This window comes from Agelaius tricolor, unplaced genomic scaffold (assembly GCF_023055355.1).
Source record: "Agelaius tricolor isolate 1412-34295 unplaced genomic scaffold, bAgeTri1.0.p SCAF_10, whole genome shotgun sequence".
NCBI classification, from domain to species: domain Eukaryota; kingdom Metazoa; phylum Chordata; class Aves; order Passeriformes; family Icteridae; genus Agelaius; species Agelaius tricolor.
In genome coordinates this window covers 9,444,796-9,471,758 of record NW_027269270.1, presented here as the reverse complement: position 1 = coordinate 9,471,758, position 26,963 = coordinate 9,444,796, and the positions used below count along the sequence as shown (strand labels likewise).

General features: G+C 42.6%; 2 protein-coding genes across 9 annotated transcripts in view; one reads left to right on the top strand and one right to left on the bottom strand.

Annotated features, from left to right (window-relative positions):
• Positions 1 to 19,095, bottom strand: part of CDK15 (cyclin dependent kinase 15) — a 40,378-nt gene extending 21,283 nt beyond the window's left edge. For 2 of the 5 annotated variants that reach the window (XM_071434661.1, XM_071434662.1), the window contains exons 1-9: positions 18,922 to 19,095; positions 17,653 to 17,750; positions 17,008 to 17,087; positions 13,720 to 13,814; positions 12,870 to 12,932; positions 10,757 to 10,880; positions 10,071 to 10,191; positions 5,030 to 5,123; positions 77 to 140 (exon numbers count right to left, since the gene is read on the bottom strand). In XM_071434661.1, the coding sequence (XP_071290762.1) occupies positions 77 to 140; positions 5,030 to 5,123; positions 10,071 to 10,191; positions 10,757 to 10,880; positions 12,870 to 12,932; positions 13,720 to 13,814; positions 17,008 to 17,087; positions 17,653 to 17,750; positions 18,922 to 19,041 (859 nt within the window). In that variant the 5' untranslated portion in view covers positions 19,042 to 19,095. The remainder of the gene's footprint in view (positions 1 to 76; positions 141 to 5,029; positions 5,124 to 10,070; positions 10,192 to 10,756; positions 10,881 to 12,869; positions 12,933 to 13,719; positions 13,815 to 17,007; positions 17,088 to 17,652; positions 17,751 to 18,921) is intronic. The other 3 variants (XM_071434663.1, XM_071434664.1, XM_071434665.1) reach the window with 3 other exon arrangements.
• Positions 19,096 to 20,534: 1,439 nt separating this feature from the next.
• Positions 20,535 to 26,963, top strand: part of ALS2 (alsin Rho guanine nucleotide exchange factor ALS2) — a 37,117-nt gene continuing 30,688 nt past the window's right edge. For 2 of the 4 annotated variants that reach the window (XM_071434660.1, XM_071434656.1), the window contains exons 1-3: positions 20,535 to 20,657; positions 24,807 to 24,896; positions 26,801 to 26,955. In XM_071434660.1, the coding sequence (XP_071290761.1) occupies positions 24,877 to 24,896; positions 26,801 to 26,955 (175 nt within the window). In that variant the 5' untranslated portion in view covers positions 20,535 to 20,657; positions 24,807 to 24,876. Of the gene's footprint in view, positions 20,658 to 20,693; positions 20,956 to 21,038; positions 21,057 to 24,806; positions 24,897 to 26,800; positions 26,956 to 26,963 lie in introns of those variants that run through there. The other 2 variants (XM_071434658.1, XM_071434659.1) reach the window with 2 other exon arrangements.

Genomic DNA, 26,963 nt, shown 5'->3' with positions numbered 1-26,963 from the left:
TAAGAATTACTGACCCAACAATGGAGTGGCTAGTGGCTCTGAGAAAAAGCTGGCCTTCTCATGAGTTAAATCCTACCTGGGTTATAGTTGGGGAGCTTGGAAAATCCTGGCCAGGTGTCTTCAGTTGGGACCCCCAATACCTGCAAAAGGAGTGAGAAGGACAATGACCTCTTTTTGCCCATTTTGGCCTTGGTGTGGAGTTGGAGGAATCATTCTCAGTGGAGAGTGACTGGCCTTCCCTGTAAAGCAGAATCACACTGCCCTGGCTGGTGCTGGATCTACCACTGTGCATAAAGGGCACTGACATTTTAGCACTTGATTATGTAGCAGAAAGGCTCCTGCTGAGATTGAATGCTCTTGCTCCTGGGAACATCAGTGAAGGCATATGCAGCTTCACTGCCAGGTGTCACTGCTGCTTGTGTTTGCCAGCCCAGGGGTCACACAGTTGAGCCTTTTTCAGTGCTGAAGGTGTCCTGCCACACCAGAGCTGCACTGGGGACTTACTGTGCCCACTTGCACTGGCAGCAGCTGGTATGTTCAGCAGCAGCACAGGCTCTGAGCTCTGAGAGAAACCCTTGCCTTCTGAGGTAAAAAAGTAAAGCTGGCAGACAGGTCTAGTAGCTGGAGCTAGAAAGCAGTGCAGAGCCTCACTCTGAAGGATACAGAGCTTCAGCAGTGTCTTTGGCTTTTATTGATGATTGTGGGCTCCAGCAGCAGCTGCTCACTGAGCAAAGTCTGGGCCAGTAAAGCCTCCTTCAAGTTCATTTTAGTTGCTGAAATGTGTGACACATCCAGATTTCTGCAATTGCAGATGTTTAGTGTTGTTGTTATTATTATTAGTTAATGCATGCAAAGTGCCCTGTGCCTATTGATGATGTGTGCTAAAGCAGTAAAGCCACATATTTAAGAAGAGTTCACAGCATGTGCCTTGGTAGTATAAATCAGTACTGCTAGCTCCAAGCATTCAAAGCTTTCATCCAGACAACACCCAGAATTATCAGGTTTCCTTAAAAAGCAGTGAAATTTTAACATGAAAAGTTTCAGGGTTTTTATTTACTTTCTATTCTCCAACACTAGATTTGTCTCACATTAGTTACCCTTTGCATATGATAGACAATTCCTGTTTCTTAAAGTGTGAGCTGAGATATATGACATGGGGAACTTGGCCTCCCCAAAATTTGTATTAAGATTGCAAGAAAACAGGCATCAGTGAAAAAACACATTAAAGAAGGAAGAACTATAAAGCCAGCTTGTGGCAGTTGTAAAGCATCAGGTAGTTGATTATTTTTCTCACTCACAGCTGGGAAGCAGCTGTGACAATTGCAGCTGCCTGGAGAAGACAGCCACAAACAGGGTGTGCATCTCATCACTGGCACACGTTAGCACGGCATGCAGTTGCTGTGGCCCATGGTTCCAAACTGTTCATGGGCTCAGTCTGCCACAGCAAAGACTAAGGGGGATGATCCTTGTCTCTGCTCACCTGTAAAATCACCTTGGAAGCTTGAAAGCTCCCCAAAGAGAAGGTGTCGTGCAGTGTTCAGCCAGCTGGGGACGTTGGAAGCTGATTTGCACCATGGGTAATTTGGCAGCCCTGGGTGAGGATGCCTTTTTGACTGGTATATTATGTGACTAGGACAAGTCTGCCCAAAGCAAACTCTGTATGCACAGGAAAGAGAGAGTTGGAATTTGAACTTGAATCCAGAATTTGCTTTCTTTTTGCTATCCTGTTAGCTTTCCAGGAAGCCCTGCTCAGTGGGCCCTCATTCTTCAAGGTTTCTTGTGAGCTGTCAAACATCAGTTCTACAGGCATCAGAGGAAACTGGGTAAGTTCAGTGCATGGTAAAATCATACTTGACAGGGTCAGCTCAGCATTCTGATTCTTTTGGTGAAGAATTTAAACAAATAATTATTTGTGTGTGCTTATACTTTTCTACATAAGGATTACAGCAAATGTTACATTTTACTGCATTGGGGAGTGAAATTGTTCAGAGCACCAATCACTCAGTGCCATATGAATGTATATTTGCATTTTCTGATCCTTTTCATTACAAAAGATACTTTTCCAACCTGTAAACTTGCATCTCTTTTTGTTTTCCAATGGAAAACAAATGGGGCAAATGATTTAATTTCTCTTCTCTTCTCTTCTCTTCTCTTCTCTTCTCTTCTCTTCTCTTCTCTTTTTTCCCACCCTGGACCTTTAGTGAGATTCCTTACCAAATCAGACAATGTGTTACAATTATTTATTTGAAATTAATTATACTCTGACAATTGTTTTACCTGTTGTGTATCCACCCTAAATCTAGATGTTAACTCTCTTGTCCATGTCATCAGAAAAAACAAAACAACTTCTCTACACTTTATAGTGAAATGTCTTGGTGCAGGTCAGTTCAGACCACTGGGGAAGAAACAGTTTCAGCCAGAAACATTTTTACAGTGCTTGTATTTCAGCAAGAGCTTTAAGATGGTGTAAATCATTATTCTTTCTCTCTGCCCTCTAACTGCTTGCTTCTCTTGTGATGACTTAGCTGAAGGAATCAACTTAGCTGATTTTGTTTAATTTTGTTGGGAAGTCTTATTGTATGTTTTGTGTTGAGGAGCCTTGTAGTCATTCATTTGGCACAATGTTTGGCTCAGCAGCAGAAGCACCCTGGTGCCATTCTGTAGCCTAATCCAGCCCTCATGAAGTCCAGCTCAGCATGATGTTAATCAATAAGATGGAGCTTTTGCATGCAAATCCTATGCCCGGCCTCTTAAAATTTGAGTAATGAATCTTGAGTTGGTCAGGTTTGCTTGCTCTCCATGCCATGAGCAAACTGGAGATGCTGGAGTTCCTGTTCACTCATGCCACACTTCCATAACCAACACTGCCAGCCTTCTCTTCACGTTTGGCCCTGCTCCTGGGCCATGCCTTCATGAGTACCAGTGCTCATTAGGGCTACTGTTTGTGCAGCCAGAGGATGAGAAGGGCAAAGAAGCTGTTCTCATTTAGAGTAAGCCAGGCAGGAAACAAAGTTGCAGAGTCCCCAGTTCATGTAGCCCCACAAGTGAGAGGTGACACAGACCAGCAATGAGCAGCCAGGGATAGAGATGGGAGATGGAGACTGCTTTAGGTGGCACTTGCCTCTAGAACAATTTTTGGTAAAATGACAGCCAGTCAGTCCTGATGATTCAACAGGACAAACACATTTCACAGAATGGGGATTTTCCAACCATGTATCTATATGGTGTGTAAACCAACAGTCCCACATGGAGATGAGCATACTGGGTGATAGAGACTCATGCACATAAATGCAGATGGTCTCTCTACCAGTGCAGGGTGCCTCTACTAGTAGTACATGAAAGGAGCTGACTATGAGAAAACAGTAGGAATTTCCATTCTGAACCTCACACTCAGCAAAATTTCTCATGCTAGACATCGAAAGCCTCTAAGGAGCTTTGAAATCTTGGTCTAACACAGAGTCTCATTCCAGGCTGTATAATATCATAAAACCTCCTGTGAAAAGCACTAATTATTTCATAGCTCTTTAAACTTCCTCAGGACTTTTAAATAAGGGGTTTTTTTGCCTTCTGTGGCACAAATCCTGTTAATCATGGTATTAGTTATAATACCAGAGAAATTACGATAATGCTATAATCCTCTAATGCAAACCCACAGGAAATGTATCCAGAGATTTCAGAGACATAAGTGTAAGGATAGCCTTCATTCACACTCTGAGAAGCTGGACCCTGCCCTGGCTTTGAACCTTGTTAGTTGGCCAAGTATGGATTTCCCCCCCCTCCAATAATTCTTTTTCCCCCCCACTCTCTATGAAAGAGAAATTCAGCGTTTATTTAAATGGACTGAACTCAAGTCTAAAAATCTGACTTATGCAGTCTAATGGCTATGAAGTAATTTCTCATTATTTTAATGAATTTTATTTTTTCTGTACTTTCTCCTTTAAAAACCCATGTTTCAGAAACACAATGATCATTGAGTCTAATTCCTGGCCCTGCACAGGACACCTCAAGAATTCCATTGTGTGCTTGACAGTGTGGTCCAAAAACTTCTTGAGCTCTGGCAGTCTTGGCTGCAGCCACTTCCCTGGAGAGCCTGTTCCAGTGCCCAGCCACCCTCTGGGTGAATAGCCTTTTTGTAACATCCAACCTAAACCTCCCCTGACATAACTCCAGGCCATTCCCTCTGGTCCTGTCACTGGTCACTACAGAGCAGACATCAGTGCCTGCCCCTCCTCTTCCCCTCACAGGGAAGTTGTGACTGCAGTGAGGTCTCCCCTCAGACTCCTCTTGTCCAGGCTGAGCAGACCAAGTGATAGCTACAGCAAGACCTAAGATGAATGCTTAGGATGACCTTGCTGTTGAGTCAGTAAAAGGGTCAGCACGAGTGGCCAGGAGTGCACAGAACCTGTCAGTGCTGCTGACTGCCTCAGTTCTGCCACCTGCCCTTGGAATGTGCCTCTGTGTTGCTGCTTCCCCAGCAGGGAAAACAACTTAGGAAGGTCCCAAATACGTTGCTCTCACTCACTGCTACCTTTATAAAGTCATTTCACGCTTTCCATTATGCCAAATCGGTCTCTAGAGCCGTACCATGAACTGGATGATACAAAATGTGCCAAGTTAAAATGAAGAAGGATCTCTGACAAACCTCAGGGTCTTGCTATTTTCAAGGTAATTCTGGAGCAGTATTAGAGAATGTGGTGTCCTGTATCCTACAGTAAGTAAAGGATTTAAAAAGAAGCAACAGAATTTGCAGTACCTGCCCACCTTTTATGCCTTTTCCAATTTGATGTCACTTTAATTGGCTTTAAATTTTTGATGAGATGACAAACATCAAAAGGAAGTAATTTGATTTACTCCTAAGTCTGTAAGAAAGTTGACAAATATAAAATGGGTTACAAAGTCTGCTATGAATTTGGCAGATTAGATGAAATTATTTCTGCTATTCACAGGACCTGTGCTTAGGACTTCAAAATTAACTAGGCTGGAGCAATGGATTCCTTTTCTCTTCCATTTCAGAGTGTATTTTACTCACCGCCCAGATCTTCTCCAGTTGTTCATGAGTACCAGAAGTTGCTGCAAATATTGGCTGACCCTGGATCATTTCCACAAATATACAGCCTGCACTCCTGCAAGAAACCCAAGGTATTAACTCATTCACATAAATGATATATATATTATGATTGTTAGGATGGGCAGGGAGAGAGGCAGAGATAATTGTTGGAATGGAAATTTAGGAATTCTGATTTGTAAATGCAGAAATCTTGATACAAGTGCACAAGAGAAACAGGAAGGGAGCAGACCAAAGATAAGTTACATTCACATGCCTCCAGGATTTCAAAACCCAAAGGGGTCAAGGTTCCATACATGTCTGTTTCCATCTCCTTTTTCTCATCAGCACCACCCACTAAAAAAAAAAAATAAATTCACTTTTCACCATCAAGACAAGACAGGTGATATCCTTGGAAAAGAAGCCCACTAAGCACTATCTTTCTTTTCCAGTACCAAAAAATGGTTTCAGGTCTCTGTCCATTAATCCTGTTACAAACTATGTGAAAAAAGGATCATGGCAGAAGCCTGTGCATGGACTTTCCATGAGAAAAGGGTACACAACTGGAGTACTTACAGTAGGAAAGATAAACAGGGAGGTACTACACATTTCATGGGCTTGAAGGATATATTAGATGCAGAAAGAACTGAGAGGCACTCACTACTATAGCCATTTTCCTTCAGAAGCAATTAGCTCTTCATTGGAAAGCTGAAGGTAAGATTTCATAGCAAAAAAAAACTGGTCATAACAGCAAGTTAAAATATTCTTATTTTTATGTCATCCCCTGCTCTACACTTGCTCTAAAACAAACTAGACAGCTTAAAAAAACCCAACACCTGCCAGATTGCTTCGTTTTGCTAAGGTGGATTAGTCCTCATGGCATTAAAGATGAAATAGTTGTGATCAAGGTAGAATTGCCTATTTGCAACTATTCTCATCACTTACTATATGGTGTAAAACTGCACTCATTTACTTTTTAATAATTTCCTTCAATTTTTTTCTACGTTTTCTGTCTTTTCACTAAGCTCCATTGAACTCTTCAGGTTTCAGTCTCATTCTTCTTTGGTTATATCATATTTGAGTCCTTTAGGCTCAACTCTTGACAACCCAGCTTTGTCTTACAAGCTCTGAAAGTATTATTTTCACTTGCTTAGCAATAACTGGTAATCTGTTCTGGTCGCCTGTACTCCTGTGTTACCCTTTGCACCTTGTTTTTGCAATACTGTAGTTGCTTTTCCCACCTGGCTGTGGTCAGTTGAAACCCTGGCACGGAATTCATCTGCGGTATTTATTTTGGTCATCCTTGCACACCAGGTGGTGCCAAGCCTGTTTGCAGATCCATATCTAACACTGTTTTCATAAACATCTCTGCTGCATTTTCCCTTAGCTTCCTGTGCTCTAACCTTGGCAAGACTTGTGACATGAGCTTCTTTGCTTGTCTAATATCCTCTTACAGAGTCCAGGCATCATGAAACTTAAATCCACAGCTTTTGCAACAAAGAGTTTTCCTGGTGTTTCACAGCACTACCACATGATTAGACATTACTTTGGAGCCCACAGATAGATTCTACTGAGCCCAGTGGCATACCAAGACTGTTTTCACAGCTGATGGATGTGTCCAAGTGGCTCACCCTATTTTGCAACCCCAGGGGCTGCTGTAATCGGCTGATTGCATTGCACAAGTTCAACTGTGCATGGTCAAAGCAATTTGGGTACTCTTGATTTGGAGGGGGAAGAGAAACAACTGTCTGTGTTTTTGGAACAAGTGATGCTGATGTTCTACCACAGTTTGCATTCTGATATCCTAGCTAGAAAGGGCCATTAGACTGGCAAGAGCAGGAACTTTGGAAAGTAATGGTACTCATATTAGCCTTGCAGTAGAGGCCTCAGCTTTCCCTCTGAGAGTGACAGTTACAGCTCTGATGGCATTATGAGGATCCTTCTGATAATGAGGATGATTCAAAAGCATTTAATTTTAAATGTTTCTAAATACTTAGACCTGGGGTTGTTTTGCTTTCCCCTTTTCCTTCTTTCTCCTCTAATATTAATTTCTCAAGTCTTCTTACTCCTTCCAGTCTATAAGTTTTTAAGAGGGTCTCAGTTCTATAAAACTGCCTTGGGAAGAGATAGGGCAGAGGGAGGGGTCTTTTGGGAAGATGCCTAGACATGATATTTTAGCAAGTGCCAGATATGCATATGAATCAAAACAGTGACAGTTAAAATAGTAGGAGAAGTTACAGAGATATTCAGGGAGCATAAGCAGAGCTGATTCAGACAGTACAGTTGTATCCACCTGCAATCCCCGGGGAAGGTCTGAACACTGCACTTTGCCCTCAGTCTGCAGTGCTGCATCACACAGCGGAAAGGTGCTCATCAGGATTAAGATTTAAGATATCTCTACGGCATCCCACAGCTCCCCCTCCATGTTTGGGAGTTTTTGTTGGCACTAGGAGATGGCAATTTTATATTCAACCAGAAATATATCGTTCCTCTTGTTCATCACCAAGCCTGCTCTGTACAGTGGAGCCCTTAGCCAATATCTCCCAGTTTGCCATAGTGGGGCACTGTGAACCAGGCTGAGGAGAAAGCTGTAGTGAGCCTGGCAGGTCCATGTTAAATGACTGCATGTAAACTCCTATTCTACCTGAATCTACCAGGGAAGACCACTGTGATTTTTTTTTTCTCTCTTTTTTTTTTTAATGGAAGATTATACAAGGAAAGACTGACTGAAAAGACATTTTAAGGCACTCATGATGTTTGCAGCCATTAATGTGGCTGTATATAAAGCACTTGGTGTTTTTCAACAAAAGAAAGAAAAGTCCTTCTGATATGCAGTGTAATCTCCCTGAAATCCCTTAATTGAATCTTCTAAAGTCCTGAAGAGATAGTGAGGGAGAAAGAAAGAGAAAAGAGATACAGAGAGATTAAAGCAGCTTTTCTAGTTAGTCCAAGAGCGACCAAGTCTCCCTCTATATCTCTTTCTTCATCTATTCAAGGCCTCATTCACTTCCTATGTGCCTCCCACTGACAGTATTGCTGCTCAAGCACACTATGCATGAATTGCAATAATGTTTTATTTTGTTATAATTGGTTTCTTTAAACCAAGGCTTTGACACCCACTGTCTCATGCCATTACCAAGGGCATTCTGACCTGCCTTCATGTAAATTGCAGCATCCAAAGGACATAGGGTTTTTTTCCTTTCTTCCCAATAGACAAGTAACATCTGTGTGAATTCACATTATTTCCTAATAGACAAAAATTGAACTTAAATGCAGTGTACATCAAGATAATAAATGACTCTTGTTAGAGGAAGTTACTGAATAGAGCTCACTGAAGTACTCTCTATTCTCTCAGCGTGACATCTTTCTTCAGGGCAAACACTTGGAATGTTGTTATTATAAGGAGGCGTTATAACAAAGGTGCCCATAGTGTGGATGTAGTTCAGTGAGACGGAGAGCACTGTGCTGCTGGGGCTGGGATCTTTGTACACCACTCCTACGTTGCTATTCATTACACCAGAGCACAGTTATGCAGTGAGGATGTTGGTTTTGCATAGGCAGAAATGACATGTTTTCTGTGCATAGCTGCCTTTGGACAGGGTCAGCTTTCAGGGAAAAAAACCAACAGGCTTATGCCTGACACAAGCCCTCTAATCTGCTAGGCAGACATGTTCTTCAAACTCAGCAGACATTTCTGAGAGACTGTCTGGAGGGAAAAATGACAGGTAGTGGGGGTAGTAGACAGGACTATTTAGACTGGCTTAGCAGCTGGAAGCCATTAGAATTTAGCAAGGTTTTCCTCCTTAGAGAAGTCTTTAAATAATTAAATTAGCAGCAGTCCTAGGGAAGTAAACAATCTAAAAACTTCCGTTTCCCTGACCTACCCTCCAGACTTGGGTCACTGCAGTGTCTGATAAGCTGCAGACCTCTGGAGGGAGATACAGCCTGTGAAGACCTGGAGCTTTGCTGTTTGTAAACTTAGCCAGCCATCTTGCACATTCTTCAGCCTGCTGCACTCCTACCCTTTCCCAGCCTTTGACTCTGCAGTAGTTAAGAGTAAGTCCTGGTGGGACAGGTACAAGCAGAAGATTAACTGTCTGAAGAAAGGATGAAGCAGCAATACCTTCTACAGATGTAAAATTGCCAGAATAAGGAAGGTCTCCTGCAACTTCATGAGTTGCACGCTGCCCATGAGCATGTCAGGACTGTGTTGTTGGAAGTGGGCTCAGGTGGTGCAGAAGTAAGCCAGAAGGTTGATGAACCTTACAGTTAGCCCAGCTACCATCCAAGGCAGTCCAAAAGACCACTGGGACCCTGCAAAGCCTTCATCCTGCTATTTTCTGCCCACTCTCAGAGACTCCTCTCCCATCTATGAATGTGCAGCTTGTTTCCTTTTGATTCCCAAACACATCAAGATTTTTGGGTAGAGCTCATAAGGAAATAAGGCTTTAACAGACACAGCCCTTCTTCTGAGTGAAATACAGACTGCATCTGAGACATGGTCTTTGAGAAGAAGGACACAGTATCACAGAAAAAATTAAAATCTCAGACACCTTTCTATCTCCAGACTCATCGAGAAACCCTTTAATGCCACATTCTGTTACCAAGGCCTAAGTAATTGATGGTGCAGTTGTGGATCCATTGTTTTCACACAAAGCCATTTCTGCAGAGAGTTACTACTGGCTCAGCTGACTACATAGATACAATTGTATTGAGCAAAATGTTCTGTTGCAAGACACAAAAATGCTCCATACATGTTACCAGACAAGATGCATATCTCTAATAAATATTATCAGATGAGGTTTGTATCAATCCATAGCTGAGATGTAGTGACATAATTCCTAAAAACTTCTATGAACCCTCTATGAAACTTCTACAAAACTCCACACTGCTCACAAATTTACTGCTCAGAAGTGTTAATTCCTCTACTTACAACCGTAACTAGTGTAACTTTGGCTGATTTAATTTAATTCAGATAAAAATATTTTTTCCTAGGGAACCCCAGAGCTTTGATATCGGTCAGTACCAGATATCTATATCAGAAGAATAAGCTGTAGCTCCAAGCAACACATCAGGAGGACGGTACCAGAGTGTCACAACTTCAGAGGAGTATGTCTGTCTGGGGATGGACTGGGCACGAGCAAGGCCTGCAAAAAAATCCCCAACAAACCAACAAAAAATGTGTTAGGACAGTCCTTCTACCTGTAGAGTGCATAGATGATAATAATTGGAAACAGGACATCATTTTCTCTTTAAACACAAGTAATCTCAATGCAGCTTATAAGCAATTGACAAAGAAAGTGTTTCTTGAATATACCCCTGGGGCAGATCAAATCAAGTAATAGGCTGTGTTTTGCAGGGCTTTATCATTTGAGACTGAAGCAGCTATCCCAAACCAATGCCAAGAAAGCTTTTTGGGTCACACATTGCTGTGGACTCCACACATTACATTATTTTCTGAAGAGAGAGGGGCTGATTCTTTGTTTTCTTGAACGAGTTTTACATGGCAGTAATTGCTCTGACTTAAATGAGTTTAATCCCTGCACCTATCAGTATAAATACAAGAAAAGCTGGACTGACCACAGAAATAGTTTCCTGAAGTTCAAGCAAAGGTTATGTTTCTCTGCCTTAATTGGCTGTGGATACAGATCTATATGCATGCTACAGCTTTGGTCTGAGCAGATATACAGCTGTATCCAAACTGTGACTCACCAAAGTCGGCTAATTTGAGCTCACCGAGGCAACTGATGAGCAAGTTCTGGGGTTTCAGATCTCGGTGAAGAATGTGTTGTTGGTGGATGTAAGCCAGGCCACGCAAAAGCTGGAACATGAAGAGCTGGAAAAAGCCAACAAAAAAACTGAAATGATTTTGTGTGACTTTGCATTGATAGATTAACTCTGAACTTTAGGAGAACCCTGGAACAAAGCAGAGAAAAAGCAAGTAAGAAACCAGTAAAAATCCCAAAAATGAGTAGAGCTGGCTGAGGAGGAGAAAATTGTGGTGGGTTATGACTGCCCTACAGCTTTCTGAGGTTTTCAGGGTGGAATATTTGGCCAGGAGGGCAGTTTAACTGCAGTCCATAAATGCTCATTTTGGAAATTTAACTTTTCTTTAGAAATGGACTGTTGATTGCAGGAGCGAGGTCAGCTTGCCAAAACACAGACCCCAGCTTTCAGAACAGCAGCTGTGCTGGTTGCAGTGCTCAAGACAAAGACACAAAGACACACAGCCAAACAAAATGAAAACCTAAGGAGCTGAAGGTTTGCCCCCTTGAGCCACATGGTACCAGCTGACTGGTTCCATGGCCACTGCACATGCCAGCAGTGGAGCAGGGAACTGACTGACCTGGCAATGGGAACTGTTGGCTTCAAGCTGGGAGATAACACGAGGAGGACCTGATTTTAAAAATACAGCAAATCAGATATGATGAACAAAGCAAGCAAGGAAGAAGGAAACCAAGGAAGAAAGGAAGCCAAGAAATAAATATCTAACCCCCACCATCATGGTAGTCTAAATAAGCCTGGGGTAAAATAAGTTGGGCTGAAACAAGGTATGAAGTTTGACAGTGGATAGAAAGCAAAAGTAGTAAGACTTCACCAGAGAAAAGATATTTTTCACCAGAGGTTTAACCTGAAGAGGAGGAAAAACAGTGACACCCATAGGTCATTTTTGTACCAGACAATTGTCCCTGTAACATACTGCATACTTATATTCCATAGGAATCACTCAGAAAAAACAAACTGCATTTGCCAGCAAAAATGAAGCAAGCTAGATGACCCTCCTGAAGGAGCAGTAAATAATTTGCAGTTCAGTTCCTGCTGACAGTGAGTATTCCGGACAGGAAAGCAGAGCAGCTGGCTAGTGTTTATTCACAGAAATGCCAGGGAGTACATATTACAGCCATGTGCTCCATGTGCTTTATGAGCATGTCTGGTAGCAGAACCCTTGAGAACTGTGCCAAAACTACTACACTGCATCTCAGATGTAGCTGAGCTTTAAGGATGTTTAAAATCTGAGGCCCCAAAAAACTTCATCAGAATTGGTGTTGCTTAACAACTATCTGGAAAAAGATGTGAACAATGTGGCAACATTTGAAGATGACAGAAGTATTTAGATTAGTTGTGATAACAAGTGACAGTGAGGAACTTCAGAGAGATCTGACAAAGCCAGATGAATAGGCAGTTTGATAAGATACAAAGTTATTGTTGACAGCTGTAAGATAAATTAACTGAAGCTGCTCAGGAAAAGGGCCCAGGCATTCACTGAGGACATCTGCACTGAAACCTTAAGCCAGCATGCAGCAGCAGTCCTGAAAGTTAATTAAATGTGAAGATGCATACAAGGGAGAGCAGGATACTATTATAACATCAGTCTATAAAGTAAGGGTACATGTTTGGCCGTGTTCAGATCCAGTCAATCACAAAAGGTATGGGAGATACAAAAGGGACTTAAATGACTGCAAATATGAAGATATTTCCAAATGAGAAGAGAGTGAGATGTGAGAGTTTTTAATTAGAGAGATTAATTATGTGTTGTAACGATAAAAGGACAAAAAATTGTGTAGAGAGAGGTTTCTTTGCCACAAGATGTCGTTGTTCTCAAAAGCTGAATGCCTGCTTGTTGGCTCAGAAAATAGGAAGAGGAGCTAACTGAAAAAAGGTTTGGAGACTGAGAGGGAGCTTGTTATATCATCAAAGGTAGATTTTCTCCCAAGTTTTTGTCATACATGTAACAAATATTAGTAAGTAATTTACAGTGACCATACATAGTGGAAAATAACTCTTCCTCATGCCTTAAGGGATACAAGTCTTCTAAGGAACTCACCATAACATTGCATGAATGGAGTCCTCCAGGATGCTGGCCCATGTACTGTGCTAGATCTGTGTGCTAAATAAAAGAGAAAAACTTGAGGCAAAGCTTCTGCTGTAAAATGCCGCTACCAACAATGCCGCTTCTGTAAAAGGAAAAATATGCAACTGCTAGAAAGCTGCCTATTTCACGTGGGTGAACATCTGGTCTGATGCAGCCCACAAGCATGTGCTTAAGTTCTGGGCCACACCAGGGACCTGGCTGACCTGTTATCTCACCCAGCACTTGTGACCTGAAGCTGCTGGTTAACAGAATTCATACTTGTGCCAGAACTAACCATAAAGCTGCAATAAGAAGACATAGCCTCTGTATTTTCTTTATCATTTGTTCGACTATCTGCAAAAGCAGGAGAAGTAGCAAGATTCAAGTGGAGAATTTTATTGGTATCCTGGTCTCCCCATGAGAGCAATCCACAGCTTGGTCATGGTAAGCCACAGGGGTCAGTGCCAAATCTGACCCCAGCTGGGATGTGAGCTCATATCATTATTTCCTATCCTTGCTGTGGCTGAAAAACAGTACTTTTATTGTGTTAGCAAGGCAGAAATGGAGGTAAATAATGTCTGTCACCCCAGTGGACACAAGACATGGAATTATTTTTGCATACAGCTGTCGCATATGCAGAAAGAAAAGAGTAAGGCTGTGTGGCTGGAAAGCAGGAGATCAAGAAGGAAAATCAATCATTGCACTACAGCATTACAACTTGTTTCTTTGTAGATGTCTCATAGAGCAGTAAATTCATTCTGCAGCCACTTCCCAATACTTCCCAGTACTAGCTCCACAGGAAGCTAGAAAAACATGAACTCACCATGTACTCAAAGACAAATGTTAGTGTCTCCTTCGTCTGGATAATGTCATGAAGCAGTACAATGTTGGCATGTTTCAAACACTTGAGAAGAGAAGCTGGGAAAACACAAAAGGAAGATCAACTTTACTGCTGATGGAAGTGGAAGGAGATTGTGCACAAAACAAGGCAGCGAAAATAAAAAAACTGGGGAGCAATAGTCCAGACTTGGCAGTTCTGTAATAAGTGGCAGCTACTGAGCCTGAAGGAGGATGGAACAGCTCTGCAGAGAAGCAAGCATCAGTGCTCCAGGCTTGGCAGAAGCCCATCCATCTCTCAGAGGTGGGATCTTGCCTCTGTCAGAAAGAGCAGGTAACAGTTCCCATGTGTCAGTTTATAAGTTGAGGAGATGTAATTTTTTCAAAGCAAATGCTGAGAGGGAGGACCTGGGAGTTCCCAGAGCCAGAATGCAGCAGAATGAAGTTACTGATTGAATAGTAACTTGTATGTATTTATAAAACTTAGGCACACTTTTCTTTCAGCCTAACTATCAAAAGCATCATTGCAACTCTGTGTCCCTGGTCCTTAGGTCCTGACATGCCTTTGCCAAGCCTTGTCACATCCGGGGTGTGGTGGTGCAGGGGGCAGCACTTGGAAGACTCTCTGGCCCCATATAGACCACAGAGCACTGACTTGTGCTAAGGCAGGAGCTGCAGCCTTCTGGGCCTTATGGCTGTGCATTGGGCTTGCTATGTTAGAGCAGGCTCCAGGCAGAACACGTATGAAAGGAGCTTCTCAGCAGAAACTCAGCTTCTCAGGGTGCACAGCTTAATCATTTGCTACCTTAGGGGTGAGACAATATAGCAGTAACTGTACAGAGGAGGAATGTGGGGAGGAGGTGAAGCTGGGGTTACTTTGCCTGTAGGTCACTGGCACAACTGAATAATCTGACCCAGATGTTCACAGACAGGGAACACAAACTACACAGAGAGAAGCCCCAAAGCCCCAAAAAAGCAGATGTCCCTGACTTGAGATTTTAGTTCTGCTTCTGACATAGCAGAATAGCCTCAGAGCTATTCCAGACCCACTTTTTGCTGCTGATTAAAACCAAATTAGTTTGCTGTCAGACCACGCAGTGCTACAAATTTCATTCAAATAAGGCACGGCATACAATCTTGTTTCAGCTGAATTAGCTGAAGCACACAATACAGAGCATGGGCCAGCTGTGGGAGGCATAGTTTTGGTCACAATTAAAAGCTGCTTTTTTGTTTTTCACACAAGATGAGATATTTGAAGAGTTTCATGCAGGTAAAACAAATTTATACTGGATTAGCACTTTGACTTTTGTGACTGTAACAATCTCACCTGGTTCTAAAAGCCCTACTGCCAGAGTTACACTGTGTGACACAGCTGTGGCCCAAGCCTGTGTCACTGCTGAGACTACTGAGCAGTAAGGGATGCCTGATTCAGCACCACTACTGGATTGCAAAGTAGTTCTTGCACAGAGCTTGGTGTTGCTGCAGTTAAACTGCCTCTGCCACTGATATTAGTCCATTTAGTTACCACCAGTATGTTCCCAGTGCATAGCAGTATGGACCTTAAACATGCTTCACACTTGCCTATGAATCTAGTAAAAATACTCTGGCTAGAGCCATCTGCTACAGAACATGATAATCTGACTCTGTGATACCTCAAAAATTCCATATGACCGGAGTTATTGCTCCAGAGGGGCAGCACAGAGAGTCCACAGTAAAATGGAGGATTCAGCGCCTGTGCCTCAATCAGGCTTCTGGGAACTGCTCCTCACTTTGTTGCTTCTACAACCCCCTGCTGGGGTGTCAGGTGCTACTGCCAGAACCGAGCTTTAAACGCATTTTGTCTCTGCGGGGCTTCCTGGGGTGAAGCGTCTCTTTGACAGGGGAGCACATTCCTCCAGGGTAGCAGAGACTGCGCCGCCTTAATAAATCTTGTGCTTTGTTTTTGCTACTGACTTACATTGTAAATTTGAGGTGTCAGATGCTGCAAAGCTCAGCAGTGCACAAAAGACCTACTTAAAGCAGACCCTTCACAGGATCACCCTTGTTTCCTCTCATAATGAATGAAGTTAAGGCTCTCAGCCTGTCCAGTAGAGCATGTTAAAGGGGTGCTGATCTTTGGTGCATCATTAGTTCAATGCAGATAAAGCTTTTAAGGTTTATTTTACTGGTGGGCTACAAGTGTAAATGCAGAGCAAAAGCACCACAGCAAATGAGGAAACGTAACACAAGCCATTTTTTAAATAGGCATATTTACGTGTGTCTCTGCTTTCACACAGAATTGGACTAAGGACTTTCTTGTCTTAATTACAGTTATAAACCTGGAGTGGATTCAGTAACCTCTCTCATTATTCTGAGTTGACTGCTATGAGAGTCCTCCTTTGCTGGTGCTGCTCTGTGAAAGCTGGCACTTCTGGTCCCTGACTCTTCATCCCTGTCACAAGATTAACCCTAGTTTCACAAGTGCAGTAAGAAATGAAAAAACCTTCATGTGTGTCATCCTACATGGATAGCTTTCACTAATACCATAAAACAGACTGGCACAAAGTTGCATATTTCTGTGCATGGAAGAAAACAGATTATGGTCTTCTTGGGATTGTACAGCAGATGAAAATAGAAGCCTCAGTCAAGCAGGCTTGTGAACTTATTCTGTAGGGAAGTGTAAATACTTTCAGCCAAAATCAAGTACTTGCACAAAAGCATTTCTTTCTCCAAGAAATTGAGAAATCTGCCCAGTGCTCTACAAAGTTGACTGATAAGAAGAATTTCTCACTGGACTGAAATAACAGATGTTATTACACATCAGTTTTATTGAAAGTATCTCTCTTCAGGCTGGGATCTGTGATGCTCCAGGAATTGGCTAGGAAAATGTTATGGCAGTAGTAACAAGTCTACAACTGCCCAGTGCAGCAGTGGCAAAGGCTGTGTAGTTTCTAGAGGGAGAGAGAAAGCAGCTGTGAAGAAGGCAGCAAGCAGAAGGTGCAAGGGGGCCCTGACACTGCTAGAAAGAATATGCTCTGGCTGCAGCTGGCACTTTGCTTATCACAGGCATGGGTGCATCTCTCACAAGTGCATACACTAGAGATTCCTTCTCTGTCCTTTGCATGCCTGTCCAGCCCAGCATGAAGACATCCTCCATGAGAGGATAAGGAAACAGAATTTTGGGAGAAGGACAGCTGGCACACTGAATAAGCAAGAAAGGACTGAGGGAGACATCATGGAGCTTTTCCAGGTTAAAACAAATGCTCTTCAAGAGTGATGTTCCTCTATGTCTTACCTTCCCGAATGGCTGTAAAGGGCACTCCCTCCTCTGCCTCCAGCTTGATCACTTTCAGTGCCACCACCTGGCTGTTGATCCTGTCAGGTCATAGTAGAAAGTCACATGAAGCTTCTCAGTGCTTGGCATGATAACACTAACCACCTCCCAAGCAAACACCCAAGCAAAATTTCTGGGGCTTGCTGACCCACCCAGGCCAAACTTGAAGGTAATTACAGACCTCCTCCATCCTGTGTTCCTTAGCAGTGAGCTGAGAGCCAGCCCACCTGGCTAAAGGAGCACTGTGCTGTTGTCCAGGTATTGCTAGAGCATGGCTTTGAGCAGTGGCCCCACTCCACCTTTTCACAGCTTTCCTGTCCCTCTGTGATGCCAGCATGAGCTCATGCCCAATTTTTCAACTATGCAGAGATCACTCACTTCAAGGAAAACCTTTGCTCCCTCCCTGGTTCAGCCAGACAATCTCCTGGCACAATGCTATGGATCAAAGAGTCTTTGTGATGCCTCCATGGCTGCAGTGGAGGAGTTCCTGAAAATGGGGATGAGGCTTTGCAAATATCACGTTAAAGGCAAAACTAGACTTTTGATTTGCCTTTGTCTGCCATAGGAGGTGTTTTCAGCAAGCACTGGGAAGGCAGTATTGCTCACCTGCTGATCCCCTTGTACACAGTTGCACAGGATCCTTCACACAGCTTCTCTAGATGTATATAGGATGTGGCAGCTCCAAATGGGATGCCTTGTCTCTGCTTCATGAAGAAATTGGTATGTGTTTTAGATTGCTGGGTACAACAAGAAGCTACCAGCAGGTCATTCAGTAATTAAGGACTGATTAATGGCTGGAATAACCATTGGATAAAATATCTCCTTTCTGGCTCTGTGGATGCTGCACCCCACCCATTTGAACCCCTCCACAACATCCTGCTCCTGGAAAGAATCAGTGTAACTCCAAGGTCCCTGTGTGCTGTACCTCCAGCACTGGAGGCTGTGGAGCTACAGGGGCTGCAGAGGAGGTAGAGAAAGGGATGCTCTGGTTACATCTAACAGCTGGCACAGGAAAAGGGGACAAAACTGTGTCACTGGCAAGCTCCATTCTACTGATGAGTTTCTTTTCTTTCTCCTTGACTGCAGTGACTTTGAGCAATGCACATCATTTTCATCTCTCTCTCTATCAGTCATAGATCTCCAGTACTGGCTGTAAGGGGAGCAACTGCCTGTGTGTTCCTGTGTTGGTAGATGGTAGCACCCACTCAGAACACACAAAGATAAAGCTGCCTTAACTGCAGAGGGTACTTCTGCCAGCATCATGCTAAATGCATGTTATTCCCCCTCACCCTGCATTAATTCATCTCTAAATAACCTGTTAGGGCAGGGACCAAAACTCAAACGCAGGAGTGAAATTTCAGGAAGTTTACATTTATGTATTCTCCTCCCCCTTAATCCCTCACCCCTCACCTCCTTCCTCACCACTGTATAATTTACACAGCCTGTTAATTTGGCCCACACAGCATAACAGTGCTGTACACTACTCAACCATAAAAAGGTAGCAGTGAATGGCAAGCAGGCTTCAAGCTCTCCCAAGCAGCTCTATTGAATGGATTATAATTTGTCAACACAGGATTTGCAATCTGTGGCATGCTGCCTCCTCCAGAACTGTAGGTTGTTGGCTGCCTCCCTGTTGTACAATCTCTCATTGGCATAGAACTTGCTGGAGTGCAATCTTCTCTCCCTGCTCATCACATCAAAGGCATTTATTGTCATCTAAGGTAGATTCCTCTTTCAGTAGCTTCACAAGCCTGAAGCTGCAAAGTTTGATGCTGTCTGGTTAAAAGCAAATGTGTCAGCTTTGCACTCCCACAAGTGGAAGCACCCAGGCTTACCCTATCTCAATGCAGAAGTATGACAATATGGCATAAATACCTCTGCTGTAGTCACTGCTTCCACGTGCTGAAGGCCTTGGATTTGTTGGGAGCTCCTTCTCTCTGAACAGCAGCTGCTGCATCCTGGTCTGACAGCACTTACACATAGCATGTCTCCCATGTTGTCCTGTTTAATTAAACTGTATCTCTTTTTTTCTTCTTGTTCCTCCTCATCCCTCTGTGTCTGTAATAACAGCTCATATGACTTGCATGAGGTCTCTGCCTCAAAGAGTCTTGTGATTTCTGAAAGTCCAAATGCACCTCTGGAGTAGTTCCATTGATTTCAATTCCTTTGGTACATGCCCTCCAAAAACAGCCAACATTTTTCATACCTGCAGATGGAGAATTAATAAATCCAAACTTTCTGCTTGTACACATTTCTTTCAGTTAAGCAACTCTCAGTGTAGTGAGTTGGATAATGAAGGGATAGGTTTCACACAGGAGCAGACCTTGACTTCCCTCCCTGCCTGTAGCAGTTCTAGGCTTCAGACTTCAGCTTCTGGGGTCTTGGGTGAGCTTTCTGAGCACTGTGGCTGAGCTGTGCTTTCTGCAGGAGCTGTACATTGACTGCCCTTGCTTTGGCATTTCCATCAGCATGGGGACCTGTCTGTCCCTGCTGGATTATGCATCCAAGGGATGCAATGAGCTGTAGCTGATGGTCTCGTCCATATGTCAGAATAACCAGAGCAAAGTGATCAATCCTGCCCACTGTAGAGCAGGGAATGCACAGTGGATTTACTCTGGATGTGGATGGCCAAAAATCCCCTTCTTACGGTCCTGCATGAGCAGGACTCACTGTGCAGCTTCCTAGGACTAACACCCAACCCACACGGGGAAAATGACAAGGGCTGAGGGAGCAGACATCGTCCTGTGGTATTTTTATGCTGACCTATTAGGTCCTTCAGTTTTCATTTGAATGTATCACATGAAATCTTCCCTTTGCTTCACTGTTTAGATGTCCAAGAATAACACTTTTTGCTTTAGCACAATTATTTCTTTAAAATGAAAATGTCTTGGGAAGGCAGGAACAATTCCTGTGTCTTGTTGCAACCAAACTACCCAGCCTTTGCAAGTTGGGTAATAGAATGGAAATACTGTCACAAAGACAAGTAATCCAACTTTTGACAGGTAGCCAGAGATGATAAATGAAGAAAGCATGCTCATACTTGCTGATTGTTGTTATTAAAAAAAAGAAAAAGTGTATATATATATATATATATAGCATGTGTGTATATACACACATAGGTGTATATACATATTGCATATATACAGGTATTGGTCTATTTATGTGTACATATTTAAATGTATTGTGTGCAATCTATGTTTATAGAAAAGCACACCTAGGTGTGTGTGCATGGCTCGCACAAACACCTGGCAGCGCAGCTATTCACACCTGGCTGCTCCACGTTGGGCCTGGGGCAGCTGTGACGCAGACCCGCTCCCCGCTAAATAGCGGTGTCGGGTGGGTTTGCAGAGCAGGGAGGGCTAGGCGGGCGCTGTCACTGTCACCGATCCCGCATGGGCCGGCCCCAAGCTCTTTATTTGCGCCTCGAATATTTCCCGACACACAACCACGTGTCGCTCCGGTCTCTGCCTGTTTTGTCCTGGGCAGGCACCCGTCGGCGTTCGCGCGGCGCTGGCACCGCCCCCTGCGCGTCGTGCGCCCCCGCGTGAGTCAGCCGGGCGGCGCGAGGGGCTGCGGGCAGCGCGCGGCTGCGGGCGGCGCAGCGGCAACAGGTGCGGGGCTGCGCGCGGGGCTGCGCGCGGGGCTGCGCGCGGGGCTGCGCGCGGGGCTGCGCGCGGTAGCCGCGCCTGAGGGGGGAGCCGCGCCTGAGGGCGACCGCGCTCCCCGCGTCTGCCGCACCTGCGCTGCGGGACGGGAGCGGCCGGCGGCACCGGAGACACACGGGACAGGCCCTGCACTGCCCCCGGCTGCGCCCTGGGACTTGGGGAGAAGCCGAAGAGCAACTCTGACCGACCCTGGGTGTCCAACTCCAACCGCGCTGTGATGGGCTGGTACAGCACAGATATCGAGGTGTATTTCTGTCGGGTCTGAAAGGTCCCCTCCCTCTTGGTGGAAAGAGACCCCGAACTGTAACTGACATGCCCTTCATCTCCTCCCACTTGCGTTTAAAGGTCCTGTCCCTACGCGTGCCTTGCTTGCTCGGGGGTTAATGCAGTTCGGCTTTTGGAGTGTATTGGGTGATGGTACTGCTGCGGCTGCAGCATCCTGTACAGGTGACATGGTGTCCTGGCACTGTCACAGGCCTCCTCTTCCAGAACGAAAACAGGGAGCAACCGGAATGGTCGGAGATGATTTGTAGTTAATCACTGCTGTTGTAGGGCAGCAGCTTATGTAAAGTAGCTGTACTTACCACTTTCAGTTTCTGCACAGTGAACCGTCTTCAGACAGGGAAGCACATGGGAATGTGCAAAATTAAGGTATAATTTTGAAAGAAAAAGGGGCAGAAGGAGATTCAGATTTTTTTTTGTCTCTTTACGAGTGTTGTAAATTTTAAATTTTTAATTGCATGCTGTAGCAGATAATTTTCACCTGTGTTAGTTTTTTTTTTTCCCCTGGCTCCTTTACTGCTTTATTTTGCTACCATCCTGTATTCACTGGACCTGGCGTTAAAAGCTCTGCACCCTCATCCAAAGGGATCTCTACTGTCTCTCAGTAGCCCGTTGTTCTGTTTTGTTCTGAGCAGATCTTAATCACACAATGTTAAAAGCAGTGGTTAATGCTGACCAAAACACAAGGGCTTCTTTAACTAGTCACACGTTGTATGTAAGCCGCAGTTGCCAACGGTAAATAATGTTGACAACTCTGTTTTGAATGAGGAAGCTTGGAGATCACCTCTTCAGAACCTGAGTAGGTAATTCTGTATGACAAACGTGCAGTCTTGGTCCTGCAAGTTATTGCTAAATGTGATGCAACAAATGTATTAAAAACGTGCTTGGAAATACGTAAGTAAACATGTACGAAAGCTGTAGAAATATTTGCAGTGTTTATTGGCTAGAAGGCAAATAAGCACATGAGGCTCATGAGAGTTCTAGTGTTGCTCAAAGTCAGGGGCATACCAGCAGTTGCTGTTCAGCAGTGAGTGTGAGGTTACCTTCATATCTGTGGTGCTTGCTTAAAACTGGTCAGCGAAGAGCGCAGTCCATGATAATGAGAGAAGTGTTTGCTCCACATCATTCCCAACCGTGGCAGTTGTTACGATGTGGCAGCGTTGGATTTCTGGAGAATTAGCCTTTAACTTTGGAAGTGGAGAGTATGACATCAGAGTCATGCCAGTGACCATCTGTCTGTAGCACAAATCCATTTCGTAATTGGCACTCCTTGCTGCTTTCCACTTGCAGCGTTGAAAGAAAAATGTAACACTAAAAGTATGGGCCGAGCAGTGAAGGTGCTGGTATCACACTGAGCTTCTGTGCACCAGGGTTGTTTGTGCCTGGGTGTTCACCTCCATGAGTGCTACAGCTAATAACAATTCAGGTAAACCCAGTGGAAAGGAAACAATGTAGAAGTGATGTGAGAGTAAGCAAGGAAAACGACATGTTTCTGTTGGGAGGAAGAAACCGTCTATTACAATTACTTTACTTAGTTTGTAGCTGTGGCAAAGTAACTTGCATTTTGCATTAGCTGTGAAATGGGAATAATGTTGTGCTGTCCTAGGAGGGAATAAGAACTTGAACTGAACTTGAAAGTGATTTCAAAATGCCTTAAATATGTTGCATCTGTGGAAAGAAGACAGTTTGACTCTTGTTTTCCCTTATATGCAGAAGTGCTTGGTAATGCAACCCGAAGTATGAGCTTCTGTAAAGAAAAGAATATCTATCATGCTCTTAGTTTCTAATTTGCCACTGTTGCAGCTTTGTTACTTAAGAATTATGTAAATAGTTTTTCAATTTAGCTTTGAAGGGAGATCTTGCATAACAGCTAATCAAATGCCTGTCTTTATTTTGTTACAATCAGAAGGTTTCATGACAACTACAATACATTTTTTTTGCAGTTGAGGCTCATGAAAATGAAAAAAATTCTTTGAGTCCTTAAAAAAGTCCATGAATTCTAGAAGTCAAGAATTTTAGGCCTCAGTTCCTTTACCTCAAATAACTATATGCTATGTAAATGGTATATTTGTTGATACTTCAATTACTCTATCAAATGTTCATCTCTTTGATTCAGTGATCCACTGAGTCATTTTATTTGAAGCTAGAGTCCTTCACAAAGGTGAGGTGCTAGCATTTTCAAGAGAATGAATTGTAGAGTTAGGTGGTTTTGAGTGGGCTAAAGAAAACCCTAAATTTACTTGCTCTGAGCAAGAACATTATGATTCCCAATTCACTTCCATTTTCCTTTGATGTTTCATCAACACCTCTGCTGCTGAAGCATCACAAGACAGTTCCCTTGTATTTGTGAGACTCCTTTGTTAATATTTTAAAAGTTAACTTTTACAATTGTAAGTGGTTTTGTAGTTGAGGAAGGAGAGGCTGTCTTGAAAGCAGTACCTTTCTGGTGACTCGTGTGTCTGTGTTCCTAGAAAGTATGCTCTGGTTTTTGGGGGTTTTTTTAGAGCAGGGTGCATATGACTTATCACAATACCATGTTATCAAGTCTTTATCTTTTTGAGGTCTGTTCTTTGCCAGCTCTGAAGCCCAAATCACTCTTTTTAGGGTCCTATATCTGAAGGACTGGAATTGTTTGTATGCTGTGTTGTTTCTATATGTAAAGGTCTCCTTGGTAATTCATTATTCACACCACTCCACTGAAAGTGTTGGAGGTTTTGTTAATTATTTTAATGATTTATCAACTTGATGATTACTGTTTCCAAGTGTGCTCTGAAACTTCTGTATGAGAGTTACAGGTCTGAATATGTTTTGTCTCTTGCATTCATGACTGGCCATATATATTTCTGCATACAAAAGCTTCAGATGACTTATTCTGGGTCTTAATTCTTATACTATGTTATTTGTTTTCTGATTTTGTTACAGTGTATATCAGACACAACTATAATAAAGCAACAGCTCTAAAGCATTTATATGTGAAACTTTGAATAAATGTGATTATACACATGCATTAACGTAACTAAAATTTGAAATACTTCATATAGTAAGGCAGTAGATCAAGACAAATCACAGTTCTTTTAATACTAAAAGAAACCAAACAGCTCATAGGAAACAAAGATTAACTGTAGCTTTGTTTTGTTCCAAGAAAAGTAGTACAAAGTTATCTTCATGAGGATGGAAAGGTGCGATGGTGAACTTGCAAAATGCAAAATCTGAAAGGATGAAATTGTAGCTAGAGCAGCCACTTTTTTCCCCTTGCCTTCCACGGTTGTCTTTATCTCCATGGGTACTCTGCTACCAGTTTGCATGAAGAAATGTTTTGGACTCTGCTTTCTGCATTTCTGCTCAGGCACTATTGCACCTGCTAATGGTGATGTGTGATTTGGTTCAGGAATTAAGTTACAAATTCAACTCCTAATCATTTTCTGCTCATGCAAATCTGTTCACCTTAAATTTAGCTGAGTATTGAATTCTATCTTATGACTGAAAATGAATCAATTTGGTGTTTTTTGAGTAGTGTAATGAGAATTGTATAGAGAGATTGATGTGAATTTTTGCCTTTGAATAAGGTTTTGTTCATTCTGTCCTTACAATAGAGCCATTGTGAGCTGAGTAGTTAGGACAAGTCTGGCTGTTTAGCTTCTGTCTGCCAACTCAGTGTGAGTGAACTAAATATAAATACTTGAACCGCTCTGGCAGTGTGGAAGTGTTTATTTATTGAATGCAGGAGCTAAACCTTTGGAGGTTTTTGGGGGTTTGTTGTTGTTATTGTTTTATGTTCTTTGTGATTAAATAGCTGGTTTTTATGTTTTTCAGTTTGTGAAGATTATATTGTTCCTTTTGAAAGAGGAGCAATTTGGTGGTGATGGAGTGCTGCCACTGACAGATGGACTCACAGGAAAGAAGGTGAGAATGAGCAGCTAGGTGAAACCATAGAGGCTCCCTGGAATAGAGCAGCTCATGGCCATCCTGGAAAATTAGGTGATATCAGCATACTCTTTATGTAACTTGTACTGAAACTTCCACTAAAGGGAAGATTATTATCTTCGCTTCAGTTGTGTCTGGAACACTAAAGTTGCTACAACTCCAACTTCTTTTTTAAGCTGATGGTTGTAATTTCTGGAGCCATAGCCACAGGCTACAAACTTGAAAGTAACAGTCCCAAGTGAACAGTATATCCTGTCTGGTACCTGCCCCTGTGAATTTTGATTCTGGATCAGTAGCCCTCCAGTAGACTTTTCTTGCACTGAGATACCTGGTAGAGGTCAGATCTTTTTGTCCAGATTTGTTTTACACTGTTTTCTGAAGACCTGTTAAACAGATAAAAGCACAAATATCAGGTATTGAACTGATCTGATGTACAATATGTCGATGAAAATTCTCAATATTATAATTTTGTGTCCTTTGGAGTGCTTTGCCCATCTGTGTAAAATCTGTATTTTTATCTTAGGTGAAATATCCTTATATTGTTATTAAAACTTTTAACCTTTTTTTTTCTTTGTGTATATATTCCTTGATTGGTTCCTTTTAAATTTACTTCTATTCTAAACACAAGTCCTATGTATTTGAAGTGCAAGGTGGACTCTGCATTTTAAATCTGTTTGCTTTATGGACTATTTACTTGAATTCTAGAAGAGTTCTAGACTGTCACCTTTTCAATTTTTTTCTTTCTTTTCTTTCTATTTTATAGAAAAATAAAGATATTTGGGATGGACACTGGAGCTAGGAGAGATAATTTGGTTTCTTAGCTATTCTTAACTTGAATGTTTCAGAGGCAGATTGCATAAAGATGTTCATCCTGTGCACCACAGTTAACAAAATACATAGTTTAACAAATCCATGGCCTGCAGGAATAAGGCTACTTGCATGAGTTTGCCTGCAGTGTGGTGTATCAGAATAGCTTTTTTATGGGTTTGCTACAGGTTTGGAGTACATTTTATTTCTTGTGCCTTTTCTTCTAGACAAAGACTGTAATCCTGTCAAAGCTTCCCTTGCCATCTTAATATATTTAATTCCACAAGTTCACGTCAAGCTGCAAGAGCTGATTTATGCAGGGAGTGAGTGACTTGGCTGTTGTCTAATTAGGATCTAAACCTATTATTTTCTTTCTGAGTAGATAACAGTCCAGTCTATATAAAATTCTAAGGAATTAAGCATGACTCAAGTTTAAGTCTAGTCTTAATTTAAGCAAGTCTATATTGGTGCTTAACATAACTTTTTGTATTTAAATCAAGGGATTTTGCAAATTGTTAAAACTGTGGGCTTGTCAAAATTCTGAGGAATTTCTTTGTGCTGAGTTGGAGAAGTTGCTGACTGAGCATTCAAACCACAGTGTGTTGAAGTTTGCATAGTTCCAGTCACTCCTGCAAGCCCTGATAATTGCACACTATTTCAGGATATTTGTTTTTTCATGATTCAGTTGATTTGAATAGCTGGCTCATTTGAATCTGGGACACTCATTAAGAATTTACAAAGAAGGAAAAAACCCCAAACAATCAAAACCTCGTTTTTATCTCTAGAGGTAGAAATGAAAGTGTATAAAGGATGAACTCCTACAGGTGTAATGTTTTAAACACACTATTAATGGGAGCAATTGGTCAAGTACAAATGAGAAAAAAGCTTATGGTTTCAAACAGAAGACACCTTTTCATTTAAATAGCATTTACTTTACAAATTGATAATAGTAATTTAAATATGTTGGCTTGAAAGTAAAGCTAATGTCTGAACTACCAAGCCTTTCCTACAGAGGCATTACTGATCCATGGAAAACTTCATCCTGATTGTGTTGCAATTTCATGCAATCTTTGTAGCTCTGAAGAGGCAGAAGGAGCCAAAGAGAGAGGCCTGGTCTATGTTTGGAAGGCTGGTTCCTGCTCTGTGACTCCAGAAAGGCTTCCAGGCCTCAGTGGAAAGACAGTGTTACAGGCAGCCCTTGGAATCCATCATGGGTTACTTCTAACAGAAGGTAATAAA